General features: G+C 31.7%; 1 protein-coding gene across 1 annotated transcript; it reads left to right on the plus strand.

Annotated features, from left to right (window-relative positions):
* The first annotated feature begins 8,550 nt into the window (after positions 1-8,550).
* Positions 8,551-26,552, plus strand: LOC137402706 (metalloendopeptidase OMA1, mitochondrial-like). The gene is made up of 7 exons (XM_068089212.1): positions 8,551-8,652; positions 14,000-14,170; positions 16,799-16,903; positions 19,317-19,442; positions 21,373-21,444; positions 22,365-22,544; positions 26,412-26,552. Exons 1-7 carry the CDS (start codon positions 8,551-8,553, stop codon positions 26,550-26,552), a joined length of 897 nt encoding a protein of 298 aa, XP_067945313.1.
* Positions 26,553-27,208: the final 656 nt, after the last annotated feature.

The raw sequence follows: 27,208 nt of genomic DNA on the forward strand, positions 1-27,208 counted from the left end.
TAATATACGTAGACCATTTGAGGCGTAGACCAATTTACAGGTACAAAATTGTGGTACACAGTTTATCAGCCTATGTTTTTGTGTCCAATTACTGAAGGTTTCATTAAATTATTTCAAACTTTAGCCAAAATTCGTTACATCTTATGTACAAGCTAGGGCCGAACTACAATGCCCCTTTATGATGAGAACATTTTTTTATTTTGCTCCAGTTCGCAGAAAACTTCCAGACGCGTGAACGCTCATACTTGCTTTCTGTTAAAGATTGCTATCAACACCATTCTACATTCAACACAACCAACTTTCAAACTGTGAATATTACACAGCAGCTTGACATTTTACTTCTAATATTGTATTTCAGAGTTATAATAAACATATAGCTGTTTCCCGCTAGGTTCAGTAGAATGCGAGTAGGATGGTTTTGATGCACTGATTTGTAGGTAATTAAGTTTATTAACCATCAAACCAAACCGTGAAATCTACAAAGTATCAAAAGCAACAATAGTTTAAAATCAAAAGAAATACACTAATTCACAAATGCACATGATAATAATAATACAAAATTCCCAGAATGCATAAGAAATTATTGTAATAACAATGTATTAAAAAAGGCAAGAAAATAATATTAATAAAAACATACCTTTTGCCATCTGCAAACTCGCAGTACTAATGTTCTTAGAAAAAATGGGATAAAATTATTGCAATTCAAAGATTATTAATGTAGCTCGCTGTAAAGTCAGCTGTGAACTGATAGCTATTGCTGGGTGGTGGATTGCTAAACACTAAAGAAAACACTGCTAAATAACACAGGACTGGTCAACCCAATTTGAACAGATCTCTCCATCCAATCACAAACCAGGCAATGCTGCTCAAGCAGAGACAGTTCCATTGCTTAAACCTAGTGCTGGATAACGATTCGAGTGCATTCGGTTTTTCGATAGTTGTTCTCTCTTGGTTCATCGATTCAGAAGGAAAAGACAACTGCGTATGAACTGAATTTTACATCACGATTTGATTCAGTGTTTGTTCATGCCCACGCAGCAGTTTCCTAAGCAAATTTTTGTGAGCGCATCGATCGGTCAGCAAATTAGTTTAGAGTTTTGTTTCATCCAAATTGCAGCAATAGTCTTGACTCTTGCTAAATAAACTCATGTGATGTTTTGTAGTTAAGAGACTTATATTTGTAATATCTTATTATGGTATTAATCTTCATTGATTGTATTTGTCCTGAGTATATTGTAATTTTTTTATTTATATTTATTCAATTGTTTTTAAATTGCGTAATCAATTTGATGATGACTCGTTAAATTTTAAAGAGGACAAAATTTTTCAAATTGTGTTGGTTAATTAATATTAATATAATTAAAATTTTCACCATTACTTAAACATTTTTTGCAAATATTAATTATTAGTTTACTATTTATTAATAAATATACAAATCGCGGTTCGATGCGGTTCATAATGCCAATATGAGTAAACTCGAAGTAAGAATTGAAGATTCGGTTTCATTCAGTTTTCTTCTGAAAACTGAATAAAACCGAATGCATAGTGCAGGTAGACATCGAACAGCTCTAGCTAAACCTGCCCAATCCAAAATTTGTCTAAGCTAAACCGATTCGCGCGTTGGCAACAAGCCAATTTATTAGTGGAGTAAGAATTGGGTTCACTGAGTCTACAAATGAAACCGTTGGGCTGTTGAAAGTGCATAACACGCATGGGATACGTGTATGTAATCTTTTACAAAACATATTTCCTTATTGCTGTTGTTAAATTACATGCATTACGGTAGGTTAGGCCTACAGCTTGAATTAATATTTATTTTATTGTTGTAAAACATAGGTTTGAGATACATTAGTAGTAGTAGATTAGGTGGAATTTTTTTACAAACTTTTGTTTTGCATAATTGACTTTTTGAATTTAATTTCAAAACAACTTCGACAACTACCATGGATATACAACTTCCCAAAACACCACCTTGTGGCCAACGCAGTGGCCGTCCACGTGTCTCTCAAATTATAACAGCTCAATAGTAGGATAAATAGAAGGTCCTCACAGCAACCACTAACATCAAATGCTAACGTTCAACAACACGCTACTCAAATTAATAGCAACAACTCATCTGATTCAGAGAATTCTTTAGTAGATGTTGTAGGCGATGTAAATGACATGGACTTGGCAGCCCCTTTGTTTCCAGATGATGATCATGATTTTATGGACATCATGACCATAAAAATATAGCACAAAACAATATTGCTCCTCCCAATGCTGCTCCCCTTCATCACATCGGTAGATACAAAAAGCCAAACGCACTGAATAACTGAACAGACCGAATATCTTTTGGGAGTTGCCCTCCCTCAACTATTATCTATAAATCAATTATTATCTATAAATAATATTGATTGCATGTTTTATATGATTGTAATAAATATTACTATATATAGAAATAAATATATTCATTTCCAATTGAATAAAGAAACATTTTTGGCTAGTTATTTAGCTACTAGTTCACCAATGGTTAACGATACTACTGAACAAATAAAACCTTTTACTTCTTTTAGGCATTCCCCTTATATCTGCAAAAGGTAAGGCAAGTACTAGTTGGACTATAGTGACAGCAAAAATACTTTGATTGAATATGTATGTAATATTTTTATTCACAGCGTGCTTCACTGGCGCGAAAATAAACACAGCCTCTAAAATGTTTCTACGGAATTCATTGAGCTCTTTATTTATAGAAGTTTGAGTTACGCACCCTTATCCTTAATTAGTCACACGAGAGGGCAACTCCCAAAATATTCGGTCTGTTCGGTCATTCAATGTGTTTGGCTTTTCGTATCTACCGTTCATCACATTCTAGAGGTGGAACGAGACAGGTTTTTTAAGTTCGAAACGAAACTCGAGACACTGTCTTGTAAAAATTCGAAACTCGAGACAGTAAAATAATGAGCATTTGGTGATGATTTCCCTACACAAGTACTAGCTACTTGGTATATATAAAATTATTAAAACTATTTTTAAATTGAATTTTCACCTGGTGTAAACGATTTAAATACAACATTTTAATAGTCATATGCATGTAGTTTTTGTAAACAAAAGTGACACAAACAGCTCTAAAATACCGAAGTTATATATTCTAAGAATTTTGAGCTTGATTGATCATAATTATTATAAACATATTGCTTTGTACATGTATATTTTTACCATCTATTGAATAGTTCTTACTTTTTAATGTATTGTGTAATGAAACCGATAGCCGTCGCTCTACAAAGAAATACCGCGACTAAAAGAACACACGATAACACTTTCATTCTTATCGTTTCATTAATGTTAAGTTTTGTTTGTGTATTAACTGTAGTATGTGAATTATATTTAAATTGTAATCATGAAATTATATTAATTACTGTATACATGTATATTCTTATATTGAGCTAACAAAACGTCATTGTTAACCGAACACGGACTATGGTCGACACGGCCTTTCGTTCGTTTCTCCGTGTCCTGCAGGTTTTACCCGCGATTGGTAGTATATACGTAAAAGATGCCCGAATTTTATGAAGGGCAGTTGGTGTTTAGATACGATACGATAAAATACAGACATTTTACCCACAAAAGTCTTATTTATTAAATTGGATTATCCGAAGAGTAATTAGATACGACCCGGTATCTGTTTTAAGGACACAGAACCGAACTAAAATATATCAGGGCCGTTGTCCGGACTACATGATTAGACTCAGTGGCCAACATAATCAATAGCAACAGATAGTAACGGACCGGGTATAACTTTAAAGGCAGTTGCTCACAATCCATTACAATATATGGAGTTGTTGCTACCGCAAGAAGCCATGTTTTAACAACCGTGCGCAGGTGCTTTAGTTCTATTTCCTGTCTCGAGTTTGGCAATAGTTAAGTCGAGACGAGACCGATACGAGACGAGACAGGTCGATACTCGAGACGTCTCGTGTGTCGTTCCATCTCTATCACATTCCTCATTTTCAATCTTTAGATTGTCCTGATTTTCAAGAATTGCATAACAACTTTCTAGGCAGACTTGACAACAACATATCACAGCTCACCTGTACTGGATGTAATGAGAAACATTTACACTATACTCTGTCAATTCCTGCTGACAACTACTTTTTCAAAAACCAGCACTACCATTTCTTTTTTCCATTATCACTTATTCTACTATCAGTTCGTGCGCTGTATGACAGGAGAATTATTGCTGTTTGTTGTACGTAATAACACCCAGTACATTACAGCTACCATTGCCATTATCCTATTGCACTGCAGTGCCATTTGACCGCTAATATTGCATTTCTCAACCATCAGTACCCTTCCTTTTTCCAATACCACTTTGGTTGTGGGCTGTATGACAGGGGAATTTCTAGTATAATAATAGTAATAATAATAGTACTAATATAATATTAGTACTAATATAATAATAATTAAAATAAATGGTTGACTAGTAGGAAGTAAGCATATCTTTGACTAGTTAACAAATATGTACCAAAGTATGATGACGTTGGGTAAAGAATTATTTAATTAAATCCCAGGTAAATAAGACAGTAGCTTAGAGCTGGCTTACCACGGCTACTCACCGCATAACATCTATTTTCTCAAAACTGTGCAACTGCTGACAACCTTGGTAAGTAGAGTAGAATCACTGACAATATTCTCCAAAATTGTCTATAACTAAAATTTGTAAAATTAGACTTTTCGCTTCTGTCTATATCTAAAATGATTTTAATAATAATCTCCATGCCTGTGTCATACAGTACTATTAATATTTAAACAAGTCCAAACACTTGTGTAAAAATATATGCAGTCTACCCCAGCTATACAACTTTAGTTTGCTCTAGTGTTGGAATCATGAAGTGAAAAATTCATATGGAGGAGCATAGGAATCTATAGTAATTAGCTAATGCAAACATAATGCGGCAAAAAACATTAAAATTTTATATACTGTACACTTTAATACATCATTTTATCGTACGTTTGTACATCTTCTAAATCTTTGTACATGTACTGTACATCTTAACATCCTGTAAATCTTACATTGTAACAAAATACACTAGTAGTAGTATAGTAACTTTAGTGATTATAGTTACCTACTCAGTGGTTATGCTCTGCAATAAAATGTAACATTATTTTGAACAGGACTGTAGAGTTTTTACTTTTGAGACAGACATATGCTAGCAGTGAGAGAGACTACAGCACCTCATTTGGTACACAAAACGTTTGTGACGGAAACTCTGAATCAAACTTTAATAAATTTAGCTTGCTAAACACACACTTGAAGCTGAGTTTTAATATTTACGAAACTTTCTTAAATTTTGTTGTCTTTATTTTTATATCTGTTTCCAGTTTGGCGCTTTTATTGCTTTAACCTCACTATAATCATTAGCTGATCGTACACAAAATTAGCTTTATATTTTGTAAAAGATTATAAAATATTTAATAATATGTAATTTATTTAATATAATATTAATATATTAAAATATTAAAATGTTTTGTGAAAGATTATAAAATATTTAATAATATTTAATTTATTTATTCACTATAGTATTAAAATATTAAAATGTTTTGTAAAAGATTATAAAATATTTAATAATATTTAATTTATTTATTTATTTAATATAACATTAATATATTAAAATATTAAACTGTTTTGTAAAATATTAAGCTTTGGCTTTAAGCGTGTTTTTAGTAAGCTAAATTTATTTAAGTTAAGTCAAAGTTTATGCTATGTTCTATAGCATCAGAAAAGTCTGGTGTACTAAATGTGTTGCTGTAAAGTCTCTCTCACACCAGCATTAGCCACTATGTCTGTCTAAAAGGTAAAACTTCATGCAGTACACAGTGATGTTATATTTTATTGCAGATCTTGACCACTAAATATATATTTGTTAATCTGTGAGTGCAGGTACTGAATTACAACAATTAAGAACAAGTTTTGTCATTTTAATTTCTTGTTTTTCAGGTGGTTTTTCATAGTGTGGGAACTATTTGATTTGTATTTAGTCATTTTGTATAGTAACTATTGCATTGAGATACGAGAGCGTTGACATGCAAGCTCAGTCCCAGGGCATCAGTCCCAGGGCATCAGTCCCAGGGCACAATAAGCTCGTATTTCAAGGTATGATTGCACAAATTAAACCTTTTAGCTCTCGGCGCTTACTGCATTCAACCAATCAAATAATATACTTTTACATACATAGTAACAATTGCTTTTCATAATATTTAATCGTTTTCGAAACATTTTCTGTTTTCAGACATCAAATTTTCAAAATGAAGTTACAGAGAAACAAAAACATTTTATTTAGGTCTATTTTTGTTCTTTTCAACTATTAAAATTGTCAAAAATTTAAATCTGTTTACTTCAAAATAGTTTAAAGTAAATTTTGTTTGCAGCCAGAAGTACAGTTAAACTAATCCGTACAGAGACCTGAAGCAATATGCTACCAAAAATTACTCTGCTGGCTCCGATACTACCAAAGCGCATTTTCCAAAAAAGTTTTTATACAACTCGCTCTATCCAATTACCTCCAAAAACTAAAAACTGGAGTTGTCTCATCAGGTTTTGTAGAAGAAAGCCACTCATAAATTTCGTACGAAGCTTTAGCACTTCTTTAAGGAAACGTCAATGGTTCAACACTGCTGGTATTTACGAAAGCAATAACCTGGGCATATTCACCGGACCTTTTTGGAAGATCAGTTTGAGTGTTCTTTTTACAGCATTCTTGATGTAAGTAGCTTTTTCCAAAAAAAAATTTTCAGTAGTTTTTGAGACTAATTTATGACAACTGAGCTCATATAATTGGTGAACAAATGAATGATCTTTTTTGTAGACCGTAAAACCTTTATTTGAATGCCGTGGCGCTCTATTTTTCAATCCTTTCTTTAGAGTGGCGGTTTGTTAGAGGTGGCTCTCAAATACAGGTTTTATGGTATATGTAGCTGATGCAAAGAGCCTAACCAAGTTCCTCTTTTTGCTTCACAAAGAAACAAACCACTTGTGTGCAAGATAATAAACCTATACATTTCTCAAATATATAATACAGTCAAGAGTAGGGCGCATACAACTAACTGCATGGTACTAGACTTCCAGGTGCTCTGGTTTTCATCACTTTTGTGCCTCTTGTTATACTTAATGCTCCTTGATTGGCTTCCCCCTCGGTAGCATGGTCGACCTGGCAGCTGACCTTTGACCGACGGGAAGTATTTCCAGCAGTCGTGTTGCCTGCTGAATCGGTGCTCAGCCAGGTCATGGTGACAGTTGCTTCCTCGGTGTTGGCTCTGACCCAAACGATTTTCCACCACACTGATTATCATATCAGAAGCATCAAACTCCCAATTATTAAGTTGTAAGAAATCCAATAGGCTCATTACACAAGTTCATACACAATTATATTATAATATAGTTATAATTACAGTATAATTGTATTGTAGTATAGCTATAATTACAATATCGTTCTATTATAATTACAACTATATTATAATTATAATATAATTATAACTATATTATAATTGCAATATAATTATTATAATTATATTGTAATTATAATACAGTTATAATGATTATACAGCAATTATAATTAAAATATAATTATGATGATTATATTATAATGTAATATTGTATTATTATAAAATCATATAATACTGTATTATTATATTATAACATATAATATTATAATATAACATTATATTGTGATTGTATTATAATATAATTATAACTACATTATAGGTACTATAATATAATTATTGTAACCATATGATAGTATAATAAAAATATTATTATGAATATGTTATAATTATCATAATTATATAATAATTTACTAGTTATAGTAAATGAGTTTTAGTTATAGTTACATTATAATATAATATAATTATATTATAGTATATTACACTAATATCTTGGCAGTTTAATGCATCAATCAAGTGTACTAACCATAATATGGTTAGTACACTTGATGGTCTCTTACTGTGCATTAAACTGCCAAGATATTAGTGTAATATACTATAATATAATTATTATAATATAATTATAATAATTATAATGTAACTATTAACATTAACATATTATGTACAATTATTCTTGAGTACAAGTTGGCAGTTGACACAGTTGTTAGAGTGTCGATATACCATGCTGATCTGAGCGTTTTAACTGCGATAATTTTTAATCTTAAAAAATTCTGGCAGTTGGATCACCTCAAACATCAAAAACGAACTCAAATGAAAGAAAAAGTTTTATATTTTTTGATAAACTCTTCTAAATTTTTGAACAAGTTCATCTTTAGCAGCCTCCAGGCTACTCACGTAATGTGATAATACCTAACTTTACTTGTAGTACAGGATATGCCTATTGGACTCACGTAACGTGATAATACCTAACTTTACTCGTAGTACAGGATATGCCTATTGTACTCACGTAATGTGATAATACCTAACTTTACTTGTAGTACAGGATATTCCTATTGGTTTCGCCTTGGTAACGCAGACGTCAGATTTGTACCACTACTATGGGCACTTTTGATGTTGACGACCCTCATAACTATGAGATGGTTTGGAGTGTCAGTAAATCCTGTCACTGGAGAAATATCAGTTCCAGTGAAAGAGAGCTTCATGGAAAATATTGATAATGCATATGACTCATTTGTAAGCAGAATTATATGTTACTTTGAGATCAGCAGGCATATTCTGCAAACTTCATTATATACTATTGGTGTTGCTAACTGCAGTCTGTTAGCTTTTATGGTATAGTCTTAACAGTTTTTATGGCAACAGCATGCATATATGCAAATTGCAATGCAAAAATGTTCCTGTCCACTATAGATAGATGTTAACTATATGTAAACCGGTCCATGCCTTTTAAACAAATTAAACCATGAGACAAAAACAAAAAACAGTAAAGTAAATTATGTGTTCAAAAGAAAAATCTCTTTTGCTTAACGTTGTTATATAATGTAAATTGATAAGGTGTTGGTGCCTGGTATAAGGTGTAGGCCTATCCATTTTTTGGTAAAGTAAGAATGTATTGCATGGTCAGAACGATTAGAGATACAATTTGAGTATTTTAAACAGCAAATATCTAAAAACACAGTTAGTACCTCTAAATTAAGGGCATTTAGACCTTGAGTGTAACTATCCATGTCGTATAGCATAATCCTAATGCACAATTTTAAAAAATTTTCTTTATCAGTTTTCGACACAAGGGGATACAAACTTGTTGGTTGTTGATACCTAACAATGTTGAAACTATCACAATCCCACTTGCGTTTACATCAGCAAATTGTCCGCAAAAGGTATAGGGTACTCTTTATACAGCGCGATCAAAGAAACAATAAAATACTAGACCGGCAGCAAATGGCATGAAAGAAAATATACAATAGATCAAGCAATACCCGACGACCAATCAGCATCACCAAAGTGGTGCAAGTTGTACTGGCTATAGTAGATGCTTGACAAACTATCAAAAAAATTTGACAGCTACAAACTTTCCCAATGCAATTGCGTTGTTTTGATGATGTCATAGACGATGTCATGGACATTGCAGACATGACAATATAGCAACAACCGGCTTTAATAAGTTTTTCATTTGTCAGGAAGCTTGCGAAAAGAATCCTATAATGATATGTGGGATGATTGTTCAAACATTCCAACTTCGGACTTCCATTTATTTTCCCACAACCAAACAAGAGTGAAACGATTGATTGGGAGAATTATGATAAATGCACATGTGCACACAACTCCCGAAAAATTATCAGTTAACGGCCGTCACCAAACCCTTGCAACGAAATCCTATCAACAAATTTAACTGTTTTTCAGTAAAGTCGTTTAAGTATAATAATGATACAAAACGCATATAAACCTATTTAAATATGTTACCAAGCCTTTGAAAGGTTATCGCAAATTCCTAAAACTAACCCATCTGATCGGATTATACACAAATAGACAGATATTTTGGACGAAAGTCGCACAAAACGCTTGAAAAGCTTGGATTAATAAAAGTTAAGACCGGAAATTGAAACGTCGGGCGACAAAGAATAGAATGATAAAGTCTTGCGTATTTCACGAAAAAAACGTGCACTTTTCACCAGTCTATAGCATTGTCGAATTGCCGAAGGTTTCGGCAATTAACATAGGAGTACAGAAATCGTTTCATTCTTGCCGATTTCAATTTTTTTATTTTCACTTTCATTTGCCGACATATTTGAATACTTTCGCATTCTAACTGATGTCCAACGCAGTGTCAGTAAAACAAATGACGATGATATTTTTTTAACGTTTCTTATGAGATTATTACAATAATTAATTATAAGTTTGGATGACTACGGAACAATGACTACGTAGTACAGATTTTCTAAAAATCTATATAAATATCACAACTTCGTGATATTGTTAGCTATGCCATTTTGAAATGTAAAAAAATTGTGCTTTGGTTTTATATTATTACTTTATAAATAATATTGGTTATTCTAATAATATCAGTGCATTTTACTTCTAATATTGGGCAATATTGCATTTCTCTTTTTGCAGGAGGAGAGATATAAACATATAATCTTTTCCTTTCATTATTGCCATTTGTTGTATATAATAACACCTACACCCAGTACATTACAGCTACCATTGCAGTTATCCTATTTGACTGCTAATATTGCATTTCTCAACCATCAGTACCCTTTCTTTTTTCCAATATCACTTTGGTCGTGGGCTGTATGACAGTGGAATTTCTATTTAATATAATAAATACTTATAATAGCTTATTCAAACACTAAAGATTGTTTTGTTTTAAGTAAGTATAGGGTAACTTGCAAAGGTAAATAATACAGTATTTACCAAGGTTAAGAGGTTAAAAATCTTAAATAGAAGTTCATATAAAAACAGCTAAACTTGAATAGCTAACATAACTTTAAGCGGTTGATAAGTTATATTTTACTAGCAATAATTAGGTTTTTTAGAACTAATTATACAATAATAATAAATTTTTGAATTTATTATTGTTTGTTCAACTCTTGAATATTGAATATTCAACTCTTGTTCCAGCAACTCAATTGTTGTTAAAACTTGTACACTCAGCAGAACTATGCACCATGAGAGATCGTAATGAGTGATCATTACATCAATAATTAATAATTAGCATTGCAAGGTGACTAATTGGTGTAGTGGTTAGAGTACTGGACAGTAAAATGGAAAACTGGAGTTCAATTCTTGTGTGAGGCACCTTTGTTTCTTAATGCTTGCTTGTGTTGTTTGACAGATGGACACTGCTCTTATTATAGTAAAGATCGGTAGGTCAACTTATTCACTGCCCACAAAATACTCTGAAAATAATATTCTTGCTACCCCTAATAATAAGTATATCGTGTGATATAGTAAAAGCGTGGTGTGTACAAAATTTAACCTACAATAAAATATCTGGTTCACCTTCACCTTTGGCTAAAAATTAGCAAAAACGCTTGCAATTCGATCATGTGACTATAGCAGCTTCTATAATTTCTCTTTGTCTCTGTTTTCTTTTAGCAACAACAGAAAAATTCATCAACGCTTGTTTCCTGACTCTAGTTTTAGCCTAAAACCTCGTAGGTTAACAGCTTGTTTTTAATGTTTGAAACACTCTATATTTCTTCCATTTTCTTTGCCCTAGTCAACAAAGCTTCATTGAAGGAGCAAAATGTAAGATAAAAAGGGTTATGTGATTACGTTGTGGAAGAACGGTCAAGCCTTGAAATTAAAAAGTGATTTAGTTTTCTATCACCTTTATATGTCATAAATATTGTATTTTTAGCAGTCTAAAACAAACTAATAAATGCATTGAGGATAACATTGAAACAAATGCATTAAATAAAGTTTTGTACCAAATTAAATAAAAAATATAAAAATGAATTTTTGCGTCAAGATTTCTTTATCGCTCTTTAAATCTCCTAATACAACGAGCTTCTCCTGCAACAGTAACTTTGTTTATACACACATTTCCATGTACTCATTGTTTATTTTTCCTCCTAATTTATTTAAACTGCACAAACACACTTTTCTCTTGATATGAAGTTTAAAAGTTAAAATGGCAAACGTTGTATAGGCCTACATTAGATAAAAATATATTTTTGTACAAAACTCTTTTATTTTTTAGGCAGTATTATTCATCTAGTAGCAATATAAAGTTAAGACATTAGGCTTCAAACACTTGCAAGTTTTGTCTTAGTATGCCTTCCTGTCTAAAGATACAATAGTTTGAATGAGATTCTTTCTCGGAACTCTCAGATTCAAGCAAAAATGTCGTTATGACATCTGTAGTTGCACTTCAGCACAGACACCAACAGAATAGGGACGTGTAACTCTGCAACTTGAAGGCAATAGCCAAATGCAGTAGTGAGAAAGACAGGCAGTCACGCAACTAGTGATGTGTTTGGCCCGTGTGTTTCTTCTGAGCATTTCAGGCGGATTAATTTGTGCCGATTTCAATATTGAAACATCCTGGCAGTCAGATCACTTCAACGTAAAAAACAATCTCAATTGATAAAAGCTACTATAACTTTTTCATAAAATCTATTAAAAATTTGTGTAAGTTTGTTTTTATGTTGGTCGTATTACTTTTTGTTGGGACTTTTAATAAAATGTATGATAGGTATGGATAAGCCGCCATCAATTTTAGGCAACCATAAAATATTTAAATAACCTCAAGTCTATTTAAAACAATCATATAAAGTAATTTGTCAAAAAAGAATATTGTAGCAAATAGTTTAGATAGTCATTTAATAAACAGAGAATCGATGTCACAAGCACGTGCCAAGAAAAGGAGCAGACAACCCTTTGTATGGAAGTTTGATATTTCATTGCTATTTACCAAGCTTAAGTATGCCTTTGTCTATGAGTGTAAAAGTTGTTTTATTTTAAGGTTTACTAAATAGTTGGTAAATTTTAATTTCAAATTAAATATTAAATTGAAATATGTATATTAAAAATTTAAGTTTTTAAATTGCATTGGTATGCAAATTGGCATTGCTCCATTATTAGCTTATTGTATAATTTTTTTCCTTTCAATATTGTTTGAACGTAAAAACGGTCTTTTATTTTAAACTGTTGCATTATTTTAGAAGCTATAATTTAATATAACTTTAGAACAATATCTCAAACCAGCCAACGGTATGAAGAACAGCTCTGAAGAAACTGTCTTTAATGCTGTTAAATGCAAATGTAAATTATACGCTGTATTGTAATGTATCTATTTTACACATCAAAGAAACAAACAAGGTGTTCTTTATCAAATTCAGCCTTGTTAAAATTGCTAAAATCTAGCTTGACGCAAACCAATGTTGTTACCTCTATTTTAATAACTTGGCAAAACTAATTTAATTTTATTTAGTTGCTGGAAATTGGCATCAGTTCAACACAAGTGTAATCTCAGTGATAACTTGATCATCATTCAAAGTGGATTCTATAGCAAGAGTCTGTGTTTCAATTATATTTTTACTAAAATAAACAGTCATAAACAAGTTTACAAACTATAAAAGTCATAAAATAATGTTGTTAAATATCTAGGAGTGTGCGAATACACAAACATCACTATTTACTATAATTATAGCAACCAAAATAGATATATACTTTTAATATATAAAAAGCTTCAGAATGTGCTAAAAATTAAATTAGGTGAACTATGGTGAAAGACAAAACTTTAGCATCTGAACAGAATTCTGAACAATTTGGTAAAAAAACCAAACAGACAGGATTTAACTAGACAGCATCAGCTGTGTTAAAAAGCTGCCTATCACCTGTTAGAATATAAAATCAGTTCTTTAGATTTTGGTTCCTAGTTTCTGCTTTCCGTGTCACAACGTGATCTTTACTGCTCATACATTGAGCTCTTTCTTAGCTTGTCTTTTTTAGCTTGTCTTTGATAAAAGCATAATATGCTTCTATCAAAGGCTTCTATATATATTATATACTGGTATACTGTGTTTCAAAAGTTCTACTGCATAAAACTGTATTTTATTATTTGTTGCACCAGATAAGGAACTCGTATAAAGTTATTAACTCGGATGACGAAAGCAATCAAAGAGTTAAAGAAACATTGACTAAGATTATTAATAGCAACAGGGCAGTAATGCTGACAACCATCAACAAGGCTTGGAGAATCATCATAATTGAGAAGGACAGACCATACAGTAACGTGTTCGATGTGAGTTTACCATTTCATTTTTTTTACTTTGGCGGTAATTTAATCACCAGGAGCAGACAATCTATATACTTCTCAAAGTTTGTGTATATGTTTCTATCTAGCTACAACTATTAATATTTTGGAATAAAGACTTGTATCACAGAAGATTTGATCTTGGACCCTCCAGTCCACCAGTCCGACGCCTAACCAATTCAACCACACGAGCTTGATGGAGTAATTAGGCTATATATGTGAGCAAATATGCTACCGCTCTGTGTTACAATGCAACGGGATGGTGTAACATTCTGATAAGCGGTAGCTCTTATTAGTAAGCTTAATCAAATTACCCATTGGCACTGTTCCAGGCTAATAACAAGTGGCAGGCAACTCTCATTACCTCTCATTGTTTATAAGCTAATTTTTCATACTCAGGCAACGCTGGGTAGCACAGCTAGTCTATGTATAAGATAAAATTCTCAAAGTCTGCTTTGTGTATGTCCAGCTATAGCGATTAAAATCTAGGTATGAAATATCAACATCTCAGAGGATTTGATCTCAGAGCCTCCCAATCTGCAGACTGGTGAGCTAAGCCATTACACTACAATACCCAAGCAATGAATGATTGCGATGGCATTCATTACACTACAACACCCAAGCAATGAATGATTGCGATGGCATTCATTACATTGGTTAAAATACTCATGCTTAGACGCTTGTGATTATTAACTAGCACAGTTGATCATTACGCGTAACATAACAATTACTAAGCTGGCTTCAAACACGGCTATTGTTTTAGTAAAGATTTAGACTACTAGCTTACCAAATAAGTTACTCAAAGTCATTGAATAATTACTTTATTATTAGTTATTATTAATAAATTAATTTATTAATTTATTTATTAATATTATTTATTAATTTAATTTATTTATTAATAAATTATTATTATTATTTTATTACCCGTGCAATGCTGGCTATTTGTCTAGTAAATAAGAAGTCACGCTCTATTCCACATTATATCTGCATTTACGAAGGCACCAATAGATGTTGCCACAGGTTGCAGAAGGCTGATCAACTGAAAATATCTAGTTTTTGTATGATGGTAAAATGTGTTATCAAAATGCTCTTACTTGGCAGGTGTAATAGACACTTTCATTGCAATAAAAACAATTTTACAAAATAGGAACATAAAATAAAAAGTGTTTTAGTTAAGTCATGTAAAATGCAGCAGCCTCTTAAAACTCACTTTTAGAGCTTTACAGCAATAACTACAGCCAAAAATATGGTATGTCAGATAATAAAATGTGATCATGATTAAAAATAGTAGCCTATTGAGGCTAGGCAAGTTTACTCACACCTAACATGAGAAGATTCATATAGAAACCAATGCTTGTCTAGGGACAGACAGAATAGTTGCGCTCGTGTGTTATAGTTGTGTTTGTTCTATGATATTATTTTCATACAAAGATATAACCCATAGCACGAAGAGAGTTGGTGTCAGTGAGTAAGCGCTTAGAATTTCAACCGGGCCGAATTACTGACTGCCACGAATCTAGATTTTGTTACACTTTTACAATTGTGACAGCGCGTATCATTTTTAATACAAACGCGGCATTTCATATAGCACACAATAGGCTCTCAAAGTGAAACTGGTCCACGCGACTTAGACTTTTGGAATTTGAGCTCATGACTTTTGAGGTCATGACAGGGCGAATCATATGTCAGGAATCAGTTTCTGAGGCGTATGATTAGCTAGGATGTTTTATTAGACTGTTTTGCAGACTTTGAAGTGGTTGCTAAGGACGACAAAAATGGCGATATTTCATTTCCGGTTATTCAGTCTATGTATCGCGTTTTAAAATGTCTTACTGCGATATTGTTGGTGGTGACTTTTGGAAAGAATTTGAGGAGTTCGATGTGGATTATTTAGATTTACAGGGTAGAGAAGCAAGTAAAAATGATTTTCGAAACAAGATCGATTTAGATCTTGAGGATGATGGATTAGATGGAAATTTTCCGCCAGGTTTTACTGATAACGGCCGTAGTTTATAGAGATCCTGTCGTCACGACAAAATATCTAACAGAAGGTTCGAAGCTTGGTACCAACACTCCTTTGACTGGACCTCATGTTTCTCACTATAGATTTGATTATTATTATTACAACTAATTATTAGTTGAATCAATATACAGTGTTGATGTCTATTTTACTTTATTTAAAGTCATAAATAAATAATTTCCATAAATATATAATATTTATGGAAATTATAATTTATAAAAATTATTACAGAATTCTTAATATTGTTACATTATTTATCTTTATTGAACAAATATATAATTTCATAAACTTTATAGCAGAAATAATGACAACCAGTATTCAATATATAGAGTTAAAATATTATCATTTATAATATAAACAACCATTATAATAATTTATTATCATTATGTTATGAAGAGTTTTTTCAGGTCAGCTAACTACAGCTGTGCTTCATAGCCAATAAAATATTTAGACTGAGAACTGATTTACAATATTGTGATGGGCTTGTCATTAAATATCGAGCACTCTACTTTTAAGCAGTTGGGGAATTAAGATGAAGCAGCTAAAATAAATGCTTTAGACGTATTGCTCTAAACCTGACTGCGTTTTATGTTTAGAATGGATCCATCTACATGTCAACTACACTCATCAAAAACTTATCAGATGATGAACTTGGATTCTTCATAGCGAGAGCAGTTGCCGTAACCACTTTACAACAACAAGTAAGTGTGTCACCGATCTCATTGAAGTCCATCCATCTCTTCAGACCCGCACATGGATTTGAATTGAGTTTTTGAATCAAAGTTAGTTTTATATTTTTACCAAAAAAGCAATTGCTAAAAATTTTTAGGTGTTGTTGATAAAGGCTTCCGTGTGAATAATAGTTTAGCTAATTGCGGTGCAGAGCCTAGTTGGCTGGTAGGCAGCAGGCTGGGGCTAAAATGGATAAAAAATGGCTGCCATTTAGAGGAAAAGCAAAAAGGACAGCCCATAAACATCTTAAATAGATTAGTATTTTTGATTATTTGGATATCAGCACGAAATCCTATCTTTTACAAAAAGCAAACGCTATTCAGCTATATATTCATTTAGCCATATATTTCATAATTCACCTACTATTGGAAATATTGTTACTTGTAAACTACGGTTGCGTAAATACAGAATATGCAATATGTGGATACATTGTTTAATTTTGAAAAAAGAAAATTTTAAATAAACAATATTATTACAATTTTTCAAATAGTAAGTTTAAACTAACATCTTTATGTAGCTTTTTGTGGGATTTTTCAGAAGAAATGGCCATTTTTCAATTTGAAAATTTTATAAATATTGCCTGGGTTTTATAGAAAAATAACTTAACAAATTCTTACTTGTTTGAAGCATCAAAATTACATCGTGTAATGAAAATAAAAATGGTGCACACCAGCATTATTAGTTTTTTCTCAAGAGCAGGCTGTCTTAAATGGCAACAAACGTGTAAGCCGACAGTAGGTCAAGGTAAAATTACCCTGCTGATAATCCATTGTGGAAACTTAGCAAATACTTAATATCAAGAACACCTTTTGCAGTTAGCTTGCCTTTTATCCTTAAAATACCCAGCCAGAAAACATGCATAATATATTTACTAAAATTTGCCATTTAAAAAAAAAAATTCCATTTGCCATTCATCATCTAGCATCTTGCATGCTAAGGTGTGTTTGCATTAACAAAAAAATTGTGATCCAATTTTGATCAATGCGGAAAAGGTAAACCAGTTTTTGTTGCTCAACCAATGAGAATGACACATGAAAAAGTTTATCATCCACAAACTAGGAGTGATCTAAAAGTAGAATATACAGCTTTTTTGCGTGGTTTACGCTTTTGGGAGAGAATGCCGCATTATGTTTTTGCAATGCTATAAATCTCTCTGATGTATTGTTATAAAAATCATCATATCAGCTTCTGACTCTGAGGTGGTTTCTTATTAACTGAATTGAACAAGATAGGGCACTCTGATAGGAATCATAACTCGGTCTCAACTAAATGTTCAAAGCATTTATTACACTAAAATGTATTAAACCAGTTCATAAGTTCATCTAGGTTATAATAACACATTTATCATATTGGAATGTTTTCCACAAATGGCGTAGGAGGTATCTTCAACTTTGCATTTAGTTGATTTTATTGATCTGTTTAAAATTGACTTAACATACCTTTTTCGCTGTTTATTTCTCTGCTCTTCTGCTAATTGTTCTGTCATATTCTGCGATTTAGACTTCTCTTTAAGACTGGCTACAAGTTCTTTTCCTCTACAGTTTCCTCCTCATATTAAATCTCTACTAGTACCCTGCTTTGTAGCTGCAAAAGTCAAAAACTTGTAAGTCAGCTTCTACCTCTGGCAAGTTAATAAATGAATGAAAAATTAGTTTTTGTACCATATCATGGTTTTACAAGCAGCATTATGATCATGCAAATAATGATCAGATGTGCCAACTCTCTCCATGTATTTATTAAAATCTCAAATAGCAGCTGGCTATCAAACTTTATCTCCTTTATAATTTACTTTGCCTGTATCTTTGACTTCCAAATTACAGAAATAGACTTTTTATCTATTTTCTATTACCTATTCTTATCGACCTATGGTAGGTTGTTGGACAGATAAAAACTATTGGAGAATTATGTTTTTCATATTTCTAGCAATGCCATTAGAAAAGTATGTTGTCTCACCTTTTTAAATAGTTTTTCCATCGCACACTTTCAAATCTTTAAACACAACTTTTCTGTTTGCATGCGAAGCTTCGAGTGCAAGTATATACTATTGTTTATGATCAGTTTCTACCTCAGATGAATTATAAAAGTTATCCATAAATAAACCCTGAGCTACATTTAGTAAACCATTCATTAGTGTTATGACTAGGTTGACAACTACTCTGTTGTCATGGATTTCATTCTGATCTCGCTCATCGCCGGTGCAAGCAGTTAACTTTCAGACATAGCCTCACTTGAAGCAAATAGATTTGCTCCAATCATAATCTTTTAGACATTGTTTATTTTCTAGACTGTGATTTTCGGTAGTTAGTTTTGCGTCTCAAGAAAGAAAAAAACTAAATTTCCCTTTACATCATGCTTACATTGATTATATGTTTTTGGTTTTAGAGACAAGAAACTGGGCGATTTATACTAAATGCAGGTGCTAATTCTATCATCTTTGGACTGATGTACGCTCTCACAAACTTCAAAGCAGCAATGATGGCTGTAGCAATAAGCAGCGTTTTTGAGTTGGTAAACATATTCATTACACTATTTGGTAACGGTGCATCTTAGGTCGGTAAAACGCACAAAAGACGCATGTGCAATGCGCATACAAGGCACTAGCAACGCGCATACAAGGCATTAGCAATGCACAAACATTGCGGATATAACGCACATACACTAGCGTCACAACAAAAAAACGCACTAAAGAGCTCAGGGTTGCCATAAACAAAGGAGTTGTAATGTTTTAGACTTGTTTTATAACAGATAATAAATAGAATAGTTTGCGTAATGTTTTTGACCTGTTTTATTAACAGACTATAAATATAAATATTTTGTTGTTAATGCGTTGTTAATTACTTGTGTCGGCATTGTACCCACAATGTATGTGCATTGCAAGTGCCCTGTATGCGCGTGGCGCATGCGTTGTACATGTGTTGTAGTTGCGTTGTATGTGCATTTTACCAACCTAAGATGCACTGTTACCCACTATTTTGTATAATCATTTGTAAAAAAAAGAATATATCATCTTTTATTGTTCATGATAAATAATATTCAATTGTATTAGCAAAAGATGTTATCAAGATTTAAACAACTTAATGAGTGGTCTAACTAATATAATGTTGGAATTAAAGCATAAAATATGTAAAAAGCAAGCTTGAGGATTGATATGAGTGTTTAAACAAAAAGTGGACAAATAAAAGATCTGTGAAAATAGTTATGCCTACCTATGACAACAAATTTCTAGTTATGAAAACAACGTATAATATAAAAATGTTAAAATAGGTAAGGCTAAACGGTGAATGGTATTATTGGTCAGAGGATAGGTGTAGTTTGAGCTTTGTTTTAAAAGATTGCAGAGGAAGAGTTCTTAAATGAGTGCAGAGGTTATTAAATAAACTTAGTAGGTTACTGTTGAGTTTGTTGGGCTTTATGGCACCAGGTAATTCAAATCTGGTCGTGGTTTTGTAATAATGGTTTATGGTTTGATAATCGTAGCTGAGATAATATCTTGTTAATCTACTTTGTAACAATGAATGTGATTGGCTGTTGCTTGTTTACTCAATCACTTTATGTTCACCTGATTAGCGCTAATAAATTTTTTTATGCTAAATACAAAAACAAACAAATCACTGCTTGTCAAACTTTATAATTTTTTAAAATTTATTTACAATGCTTAAATTATTGCCTGTGGCTGTTTACTTATTCTCAGATTTCCTCAAAGATCTTTGTGAGAGACCAATATAAGACTAAACTACATTTGATGTACATGGACATGTTTGTTCTGTCTCTGATAAGAAGTCACATAGGAGCCTATAAAATGTTTGGGTTCATAAGCATGAAAAGAAATAATTATAAATATCCAAGTGTCTCAAGAAAAAAGTTAATATTTGTTAGCTTATATGTTTGAACACTAATAGCTGCCTTTATTTATAATGCAAAACTGATTCTTTGTATCTGAATATTGTATTCTTTTCCATAAACAATAGTATATTCGATTAAAATAAGTCATCAGGCTATAACAAGTATAGAAATATAAAGTGTGAGTGACTGTTCTAGCTCATCAAGTGTATAAGATGTGTAAGTTGCTTTTATTAGTTCGCCTGAGAAATAAGGAAAAAAAAGCTTTTTGTCTGACTGAATGAAAGGAAAATGTAGGCCTACAAGCCAATTTTACTAACACAATCAATACCGTATGTTATATCATATTATTATATGTATACAAATGTATATTATTATTTCTTGTGTTTTATATTAGGCCTTACATTATTTTACTTTATAATTTTTTTAAATACTTGAAATGGTATGAAATTATCATATCAAATTTTATTATGGTTTGAATTTTATTAAATTTCATTTATGCATCGTGTTGATTAAAATCTAAAAAAGAATTTATTTGTTTAACAAGGTGTCTTTAAGACATTCTAATTTAAATATGTAGACCTTACCTCTATTTTAGGAGGAAAACATCAGCTATTCTAAATCCGACATTTTGACTGCAGATGACTACGGAATGGAATTTGCTGCAAGGGTTTGTTTTCTCTTAAGCATTTTACAATTTTCTTTTCTTTTTATGGACATGACTGCAATTAAATTATTTAAAGTGACTATAATTTTAAATTTAATAGGAATTTACATTGTTTCATTAATTTTACAAGCTTCAACCTCAACTGTTATTTTATAAGATTCTCCATTTTCGATTACTGTTGTTTTAATAAGTACCAAAAGGTTCTTTAAATATTAAAAAGAAAGGTTATTTGGAGTCTAGGGTTCACAATGATACAAGTATTTTGACCTGTGTTTTTTATTTTGCTTAATTAAAGATTAACTTACGCAAAATTGGAGCAGATTTTATCAGAAAGCAGCGGTATTTTTATCATTTTCAATTGTTTTTGATGTTTGAGGTAATCTGCCAGCCAGGATGTTTCTAGATGAAAATCACAAAGACTAAGACTCTTGGTTAAAACTTTCAAAACAAAATTCCATGCAAAATGATGTCACTAATTGTTATCATTGCAATAGCTTATATCAGCTATTGTGTTCTTGTTGCAGTGTTATTCTATTCTTTTGATCTTTTTGCTGAAGTGTAACTATAAATGTCATAATGGTACTTTTGCTTGAATTCAGCATTTAAACCGTGATCACGTTTTGTAGATTTCAATTTTTGTAAACTTTAATCTTTAAACATCCTGGCAGCCAGATCACCTCAAAATCAAAAACAACTGCAAATGATAAAAAATACTCACAATTTTTGATGAACTCTACTCCAATTTTATGGAAATTCATAATAATTTCCTTGTTCTGCGTGCACTTTTGACTGTATAGCGCGTATGATTTTATAAAAGCGCCAATCAATTGCAACTTTCAACAACAAGTCTAGAGCGTATCACAGGTTCCTATATGTTTAACTTTCAAAATCCTCTTAGCTTAAAGTTCCGGTATTAATTTTAGGCTTGTTTTGATATTCGGGCTGTCCCAATCTACTTTGCCAAAATTGGAGAGAAGAATTTGGAGCAACACTCAAAACTGGCTCGTTTCTTTTTCCGATCACGAACTGGGACAGAATTGGCTAGTATAATCGAACCCTCTCCAGCCTTCAGAAGGCAAAATGCAATGAAGAAATTGGGGCAGGTAGTTTGCATGCTTTAATATTATGTCATAATTTTTGGATTATATTAAAGTACATTCTGTTGCCTCATACTAGATAATAACAAATTACAGTAAATAAATTTAGACTATGCAAGATAATGTGATAACATTTTAATATGCTGTATTATCCTTTATTATGTTACAATAATTTTTTTTATCTATGAAAAATTATGGCTTATCATACTATATTGTATCATATTTTACACTATAATTATTATTACACCGCGCTACATTGCATTATTTCCTAAAAATGTCTCCTATGAACATTGCGTAACTTCATGCTTGTTTACATCAAATTATTTTGCATTATGCCACAGCCTGTTGCAGTACCTTACAACGCACTGCAATAAATATCATTACTTCATAAAATATTGCATTACATGACATAACTTCATAATGCATTGCGTTACATGACATTAGCTCACAGTACATTGCATTAAATGGTTTTATCTCACAATGCATTGCATTACGTAATACTATCTCACAATACATTGAGTACACGACTTTACTTTACAATGCATTGCATTACCTGGCATTTACTTACAATATATTTCATTGCATGCATTACTTCAACATGCATCATATTACATCCTTTTAATTCCAATACCTTACATTATATTACCACACAATGCTTTGCATTACTTGGCATGACCTCTCAATACATCACATTACACGGCATTATCTCATAATACATTGCACTAAATGGCATTATCTCACAATACATTGCACTACATGGCATAACCTCGCAATGCATTGCATCACATGACTTCAAATCATAGTACTCTTCTTAAACCTGATTGTATTGTTTTATTTGTGTAACATCAGGTACCACTACTTTATGTTGTTTTGCAATACATTCCATTACTTCATGTTAAACAACAATATGTCTTTTAGACAATGTTGTGTCACGGCATGCCACATTCTCTCACATTGAGACGTGTTACATTATGTTAGATCACACCACATGGTGTCACATCATGCCACATGTCATGACATCATGTTAAACCATGTCATGCTATGCAACATTATCTGATATTACATCATGCCAAGTATATACATAGTTTACCAAGTTATAGGTAAACTATAGTAAACCATAATATAAAGTGATTTATCAAATAGCATAGTATTATGTCATTCGTATTAGGATATAATATGATGTGTTACACCAAGTTACATTACCTCATGTTGGGCTACATATTTTTGCATTACACAATGTAATATTACATCATAGTATATTATAGCATACCACACTATATTTTGTTTCACGTTATTATATTACTTTACATTATAATCTAAAACATTATACTGTATTATATGCAAAATATTATATTCCCGCAACCAAACAAGAGCGAAGCGATTGATTGGGAGATTTATGATAAATGCACATGTGCACACAACTGCCGAAAAATAATCCGTTAACGGCCGTTACCAAACCCTTGCAACGAAATCCTATCAACAAATTTAACTATTTTTCAGTAAAGTCGTTTAAGTATAATAATGATACAAAACACATATAAACCTATTTAAATATGTTACCAAGCCTTTGAAAGGTTACCGCAAATTCCTAAAACTAACCCATCTGATCGGACTATACACAAATAGACAGATTAATTTGGACGAAAATCGCCACAAAACGCTTGAAAAGCTTGGTTTAATAAAAGTTAAGACCGGAAATTGAAACGCCGAGCGACAGAGATTAGAACGATAAAGTCGTGCGCATTTCACGAAAAAATAACGTGCATATTTCACCAGTCTATAGGATTGTCGAAGATTTCTGTAATTAACGTAAGAGTACTGAAATCATTTCATTTTTGCCGATTTCAAAGTAACTGACATTTTAGACTCTTGAGTACTTCGGTATTCTAACTGGTGTACAACCCAGTGTAAGTAAAAGAAATGACGATGATATTTTTTTCTAACGATTCTTAAGAGATTTTAAGATTATGAGATTATACTTATGAGATTATAAAAACTATGACGTTTTTAAATGTAAACAAAATTGTGTATTGGTTTTATATTATTACTATATTAATAATATTGGTTATTCTAATAATATCAGTGCATTTTACTTCTAATATTGGCCAATATTGCATTTCTCCTATTGCAGGGGGGGGAGATATAAACATATAATCTTTTCCTTTCATTATTGCTATTTGTTGTATATAATAACACCTACACCCAGTACATTACACCTACCATTGCAGTTATCCTATTGCACTGCAGTGCCATTTGACTGCTAATATTGCCTTTCTCAACCATCACTACCCTTTCTTTTTTTCCAATATCTCTTTGGTCGTGGGCTGTATGACAGTGGAATTTCTAGTGTATATAAAATATTATATTATTATATATTTGATTATGTTTCCTTATGTTTAATATTAGACCAAGTATTATTTTACACTATATTTTATTATGTTTGATGAAGTTGTTTAAAATTATTCTATATTGTATTAAATTTCATTATATCATATTGCACTTTAATATTTTGCATTATTTTGTACTGTAGTAGGTAGTACTGTCCATGTAGTATTTTCCATTATATTTTATTAGCATGCCATACTATGTTATAGTACATTATATTTAATTCCATTCAATGGTATTTTATTTTAATATGTTAAATTATATAATACTGTAAAGGGACCTGCTGGTTTCTTTTATTTTCCTCAAGGCAGTCAAACAACAACACCGAGTGTTAAGTGCCAATGAGATATTTATTTAATGAATAAATATCTCATTGCCACTTAACACTTGGTGTTGTTGTTGTTTGACTGCCTTGCGGAAATTAAAGGAAACCGGCAAGAAAAGGGTCAGAGACTAGACCATAAATAAAAAATATTCACACACACGCTTTCTTCATGCATGCTTTTAGTTGCCTGTCATTTATGTATAATCATATATATTTATTTAGTAAATATATAATTATACATAAACGACAAGCAACAAAAAACATGCATGCGGAAAGTGTGTGCGTGTATATTTTTATTTACGGTCTAGTCTCTGCCTCTTTTCTTTGGTTCTACACACGATTTCTTCTCGATCTTTTTTTATTGCACCAGTGTCTAGGCCTTTCTCAGTATTTTCGAAGCTCAGTCCTGACCGTGATGGCCAGAAGGTCTATTGCTACGGCTCTGATCATAGTGCTCTGCTGTTACACTAGTGTGTTTATTATTTGTTTTATTGTATATTATTATATCGTTTTATATAATTTAATATTTTAACAATATCTTATACTAAAACATATTATATCAAACTCTCATATTATGATAAATTAAATTATAATGTGTTATTTTATTTTATAGTACAATAAAATATATTATGTATACTTTCCTGCGTTGGAATAAATTATATCATTACATATTTGAATATATCGTATTGTTTTGTAATTGAATATTTCATATCATATTTTATTATATTCTATTATGATTTTTTGTTGTACTTTATTGTACTTTAAAATACTGTTTTAAGTTGAATTACAGTGCAATTAATATTTTATTATCTTATTGTCTTAAAGTTGCCTCAACAATGAACAAGTTTTAGAGTCTGTTCTCTTTATATTATAGTAATATTACGGAAAATTATTTTAAAGTTGAGCACATCAAGATGTTGTATTTTAAGCAGGCTTTATTTTTAAGGAATTTTGGTTAAAATGTTTGATAATTCTTCATTTGAATTTGGAAAATTGTAATGTTGTTATTTTAACTGGTATTTGAACTGAACTAACTGAATCAAATAATTTAAGAGTATAAAATTTTTGAAAATATTAACTAACAAAACAATCTTTTAATTAAATACAAAGAAAGGTTAGCTAGCAGCTGCATTGACTCAGACTTTTTATGTTTTGATTGGCAGCTGATGGATAAAGGAGAAGCTGTCGGCTGTCCACCATTAGACCCATCTAATGACCCTATTGTTGATTATGAGTTGGAAGAATTTAAGAAGAACAGAGAAGCCTATAAAAATTCAATTAGATATAAATTGAATTTAGGCTAGCACTCTCTCATCTAGCCACCAGCAGCAGCAGCAGCTAGCACCACATTCAATTTAAAAAACATTTAGTAGTCAAAGATAGTAATGAAGATAATAATTTTCTGTTTAAAAATTTATTTCAAGGCTAAAAGTTTGTTAAATATAATTTATTACTAAATCGAAACCTTGCAACTCTTCTAATAAACCTACAGTTCCTGAAGTATTTGAATTTAGTTTTTCAGTTTCACAGAAAATACAAAATCTGTGAATATAGATGAGCAATCCCTTAAAGATCCTACAAATATAAACAGTACTGCAATCAGAAGTTGTGCATGTTTTTAGGAGCAGTTGTTACACATACAATAGCTCTGTGATTTTAACAAGACATGTCCGAGTACAGTGGCAAGGAGAGCTCAGCGACTAAAAACATACCTAGCTGTAGAGAGCTCTTGACAATTGGATGTCACGCCTGTCACGCCTGTCACTTTTATTGGCTTTTTTGGGAATTAAACCCAAACCTGGTGTTGAACTTGGACGACATCTAAGACCAATTTTCGTTAGTGGATTAGTCAATTATTTATTACCTGTAAGTCAGGCAACGCCAAGAATTTCTTTCATTTTCAAACAGATAGCCTGCTGGTAAGCGTTTAAAAGGCTGGTTCTCTGGAACTAGACAAAAA

Source organism: Watersipora subatra, chromosome 8 (assembly GCF_963576615.1).
Source record: "Watersipora subatra chromosome 8, tzWatSuba1.1, whole genome shotgun sequence".
NCBI lineage: Eukaryota > Metazoa > Bryozoa > Gymnolaemata > Cheilostomatida > Watersiporidae > Watersipora > Watersipora subatra.

Excerpts from the sequence above, each read along its gene's own strand:
- LOC137402706 (XM_068089212.1), top strand. The coding sequence starts at position 8,551 with ATGAGATGGTTTGGAGTGTCAGTAAATCCTGTCACTGGAGAAATATCA. Across the intron at positions 16,904-19,316 it reads TAACCACTTTACAACAACAA|AGACAAGAAACTGGGCGATT; the intron begins GTAAGTGTGTCA and ends TTTTGGTTTTAG. Across the intron at positions 22,545-26,411 it reads CAATGAAGAAATTGGGGCAG|CTGATGGATAAAGGAGAAGC; the intron begins GTAGTTTGCATG and ends TTTGATTGGCAG.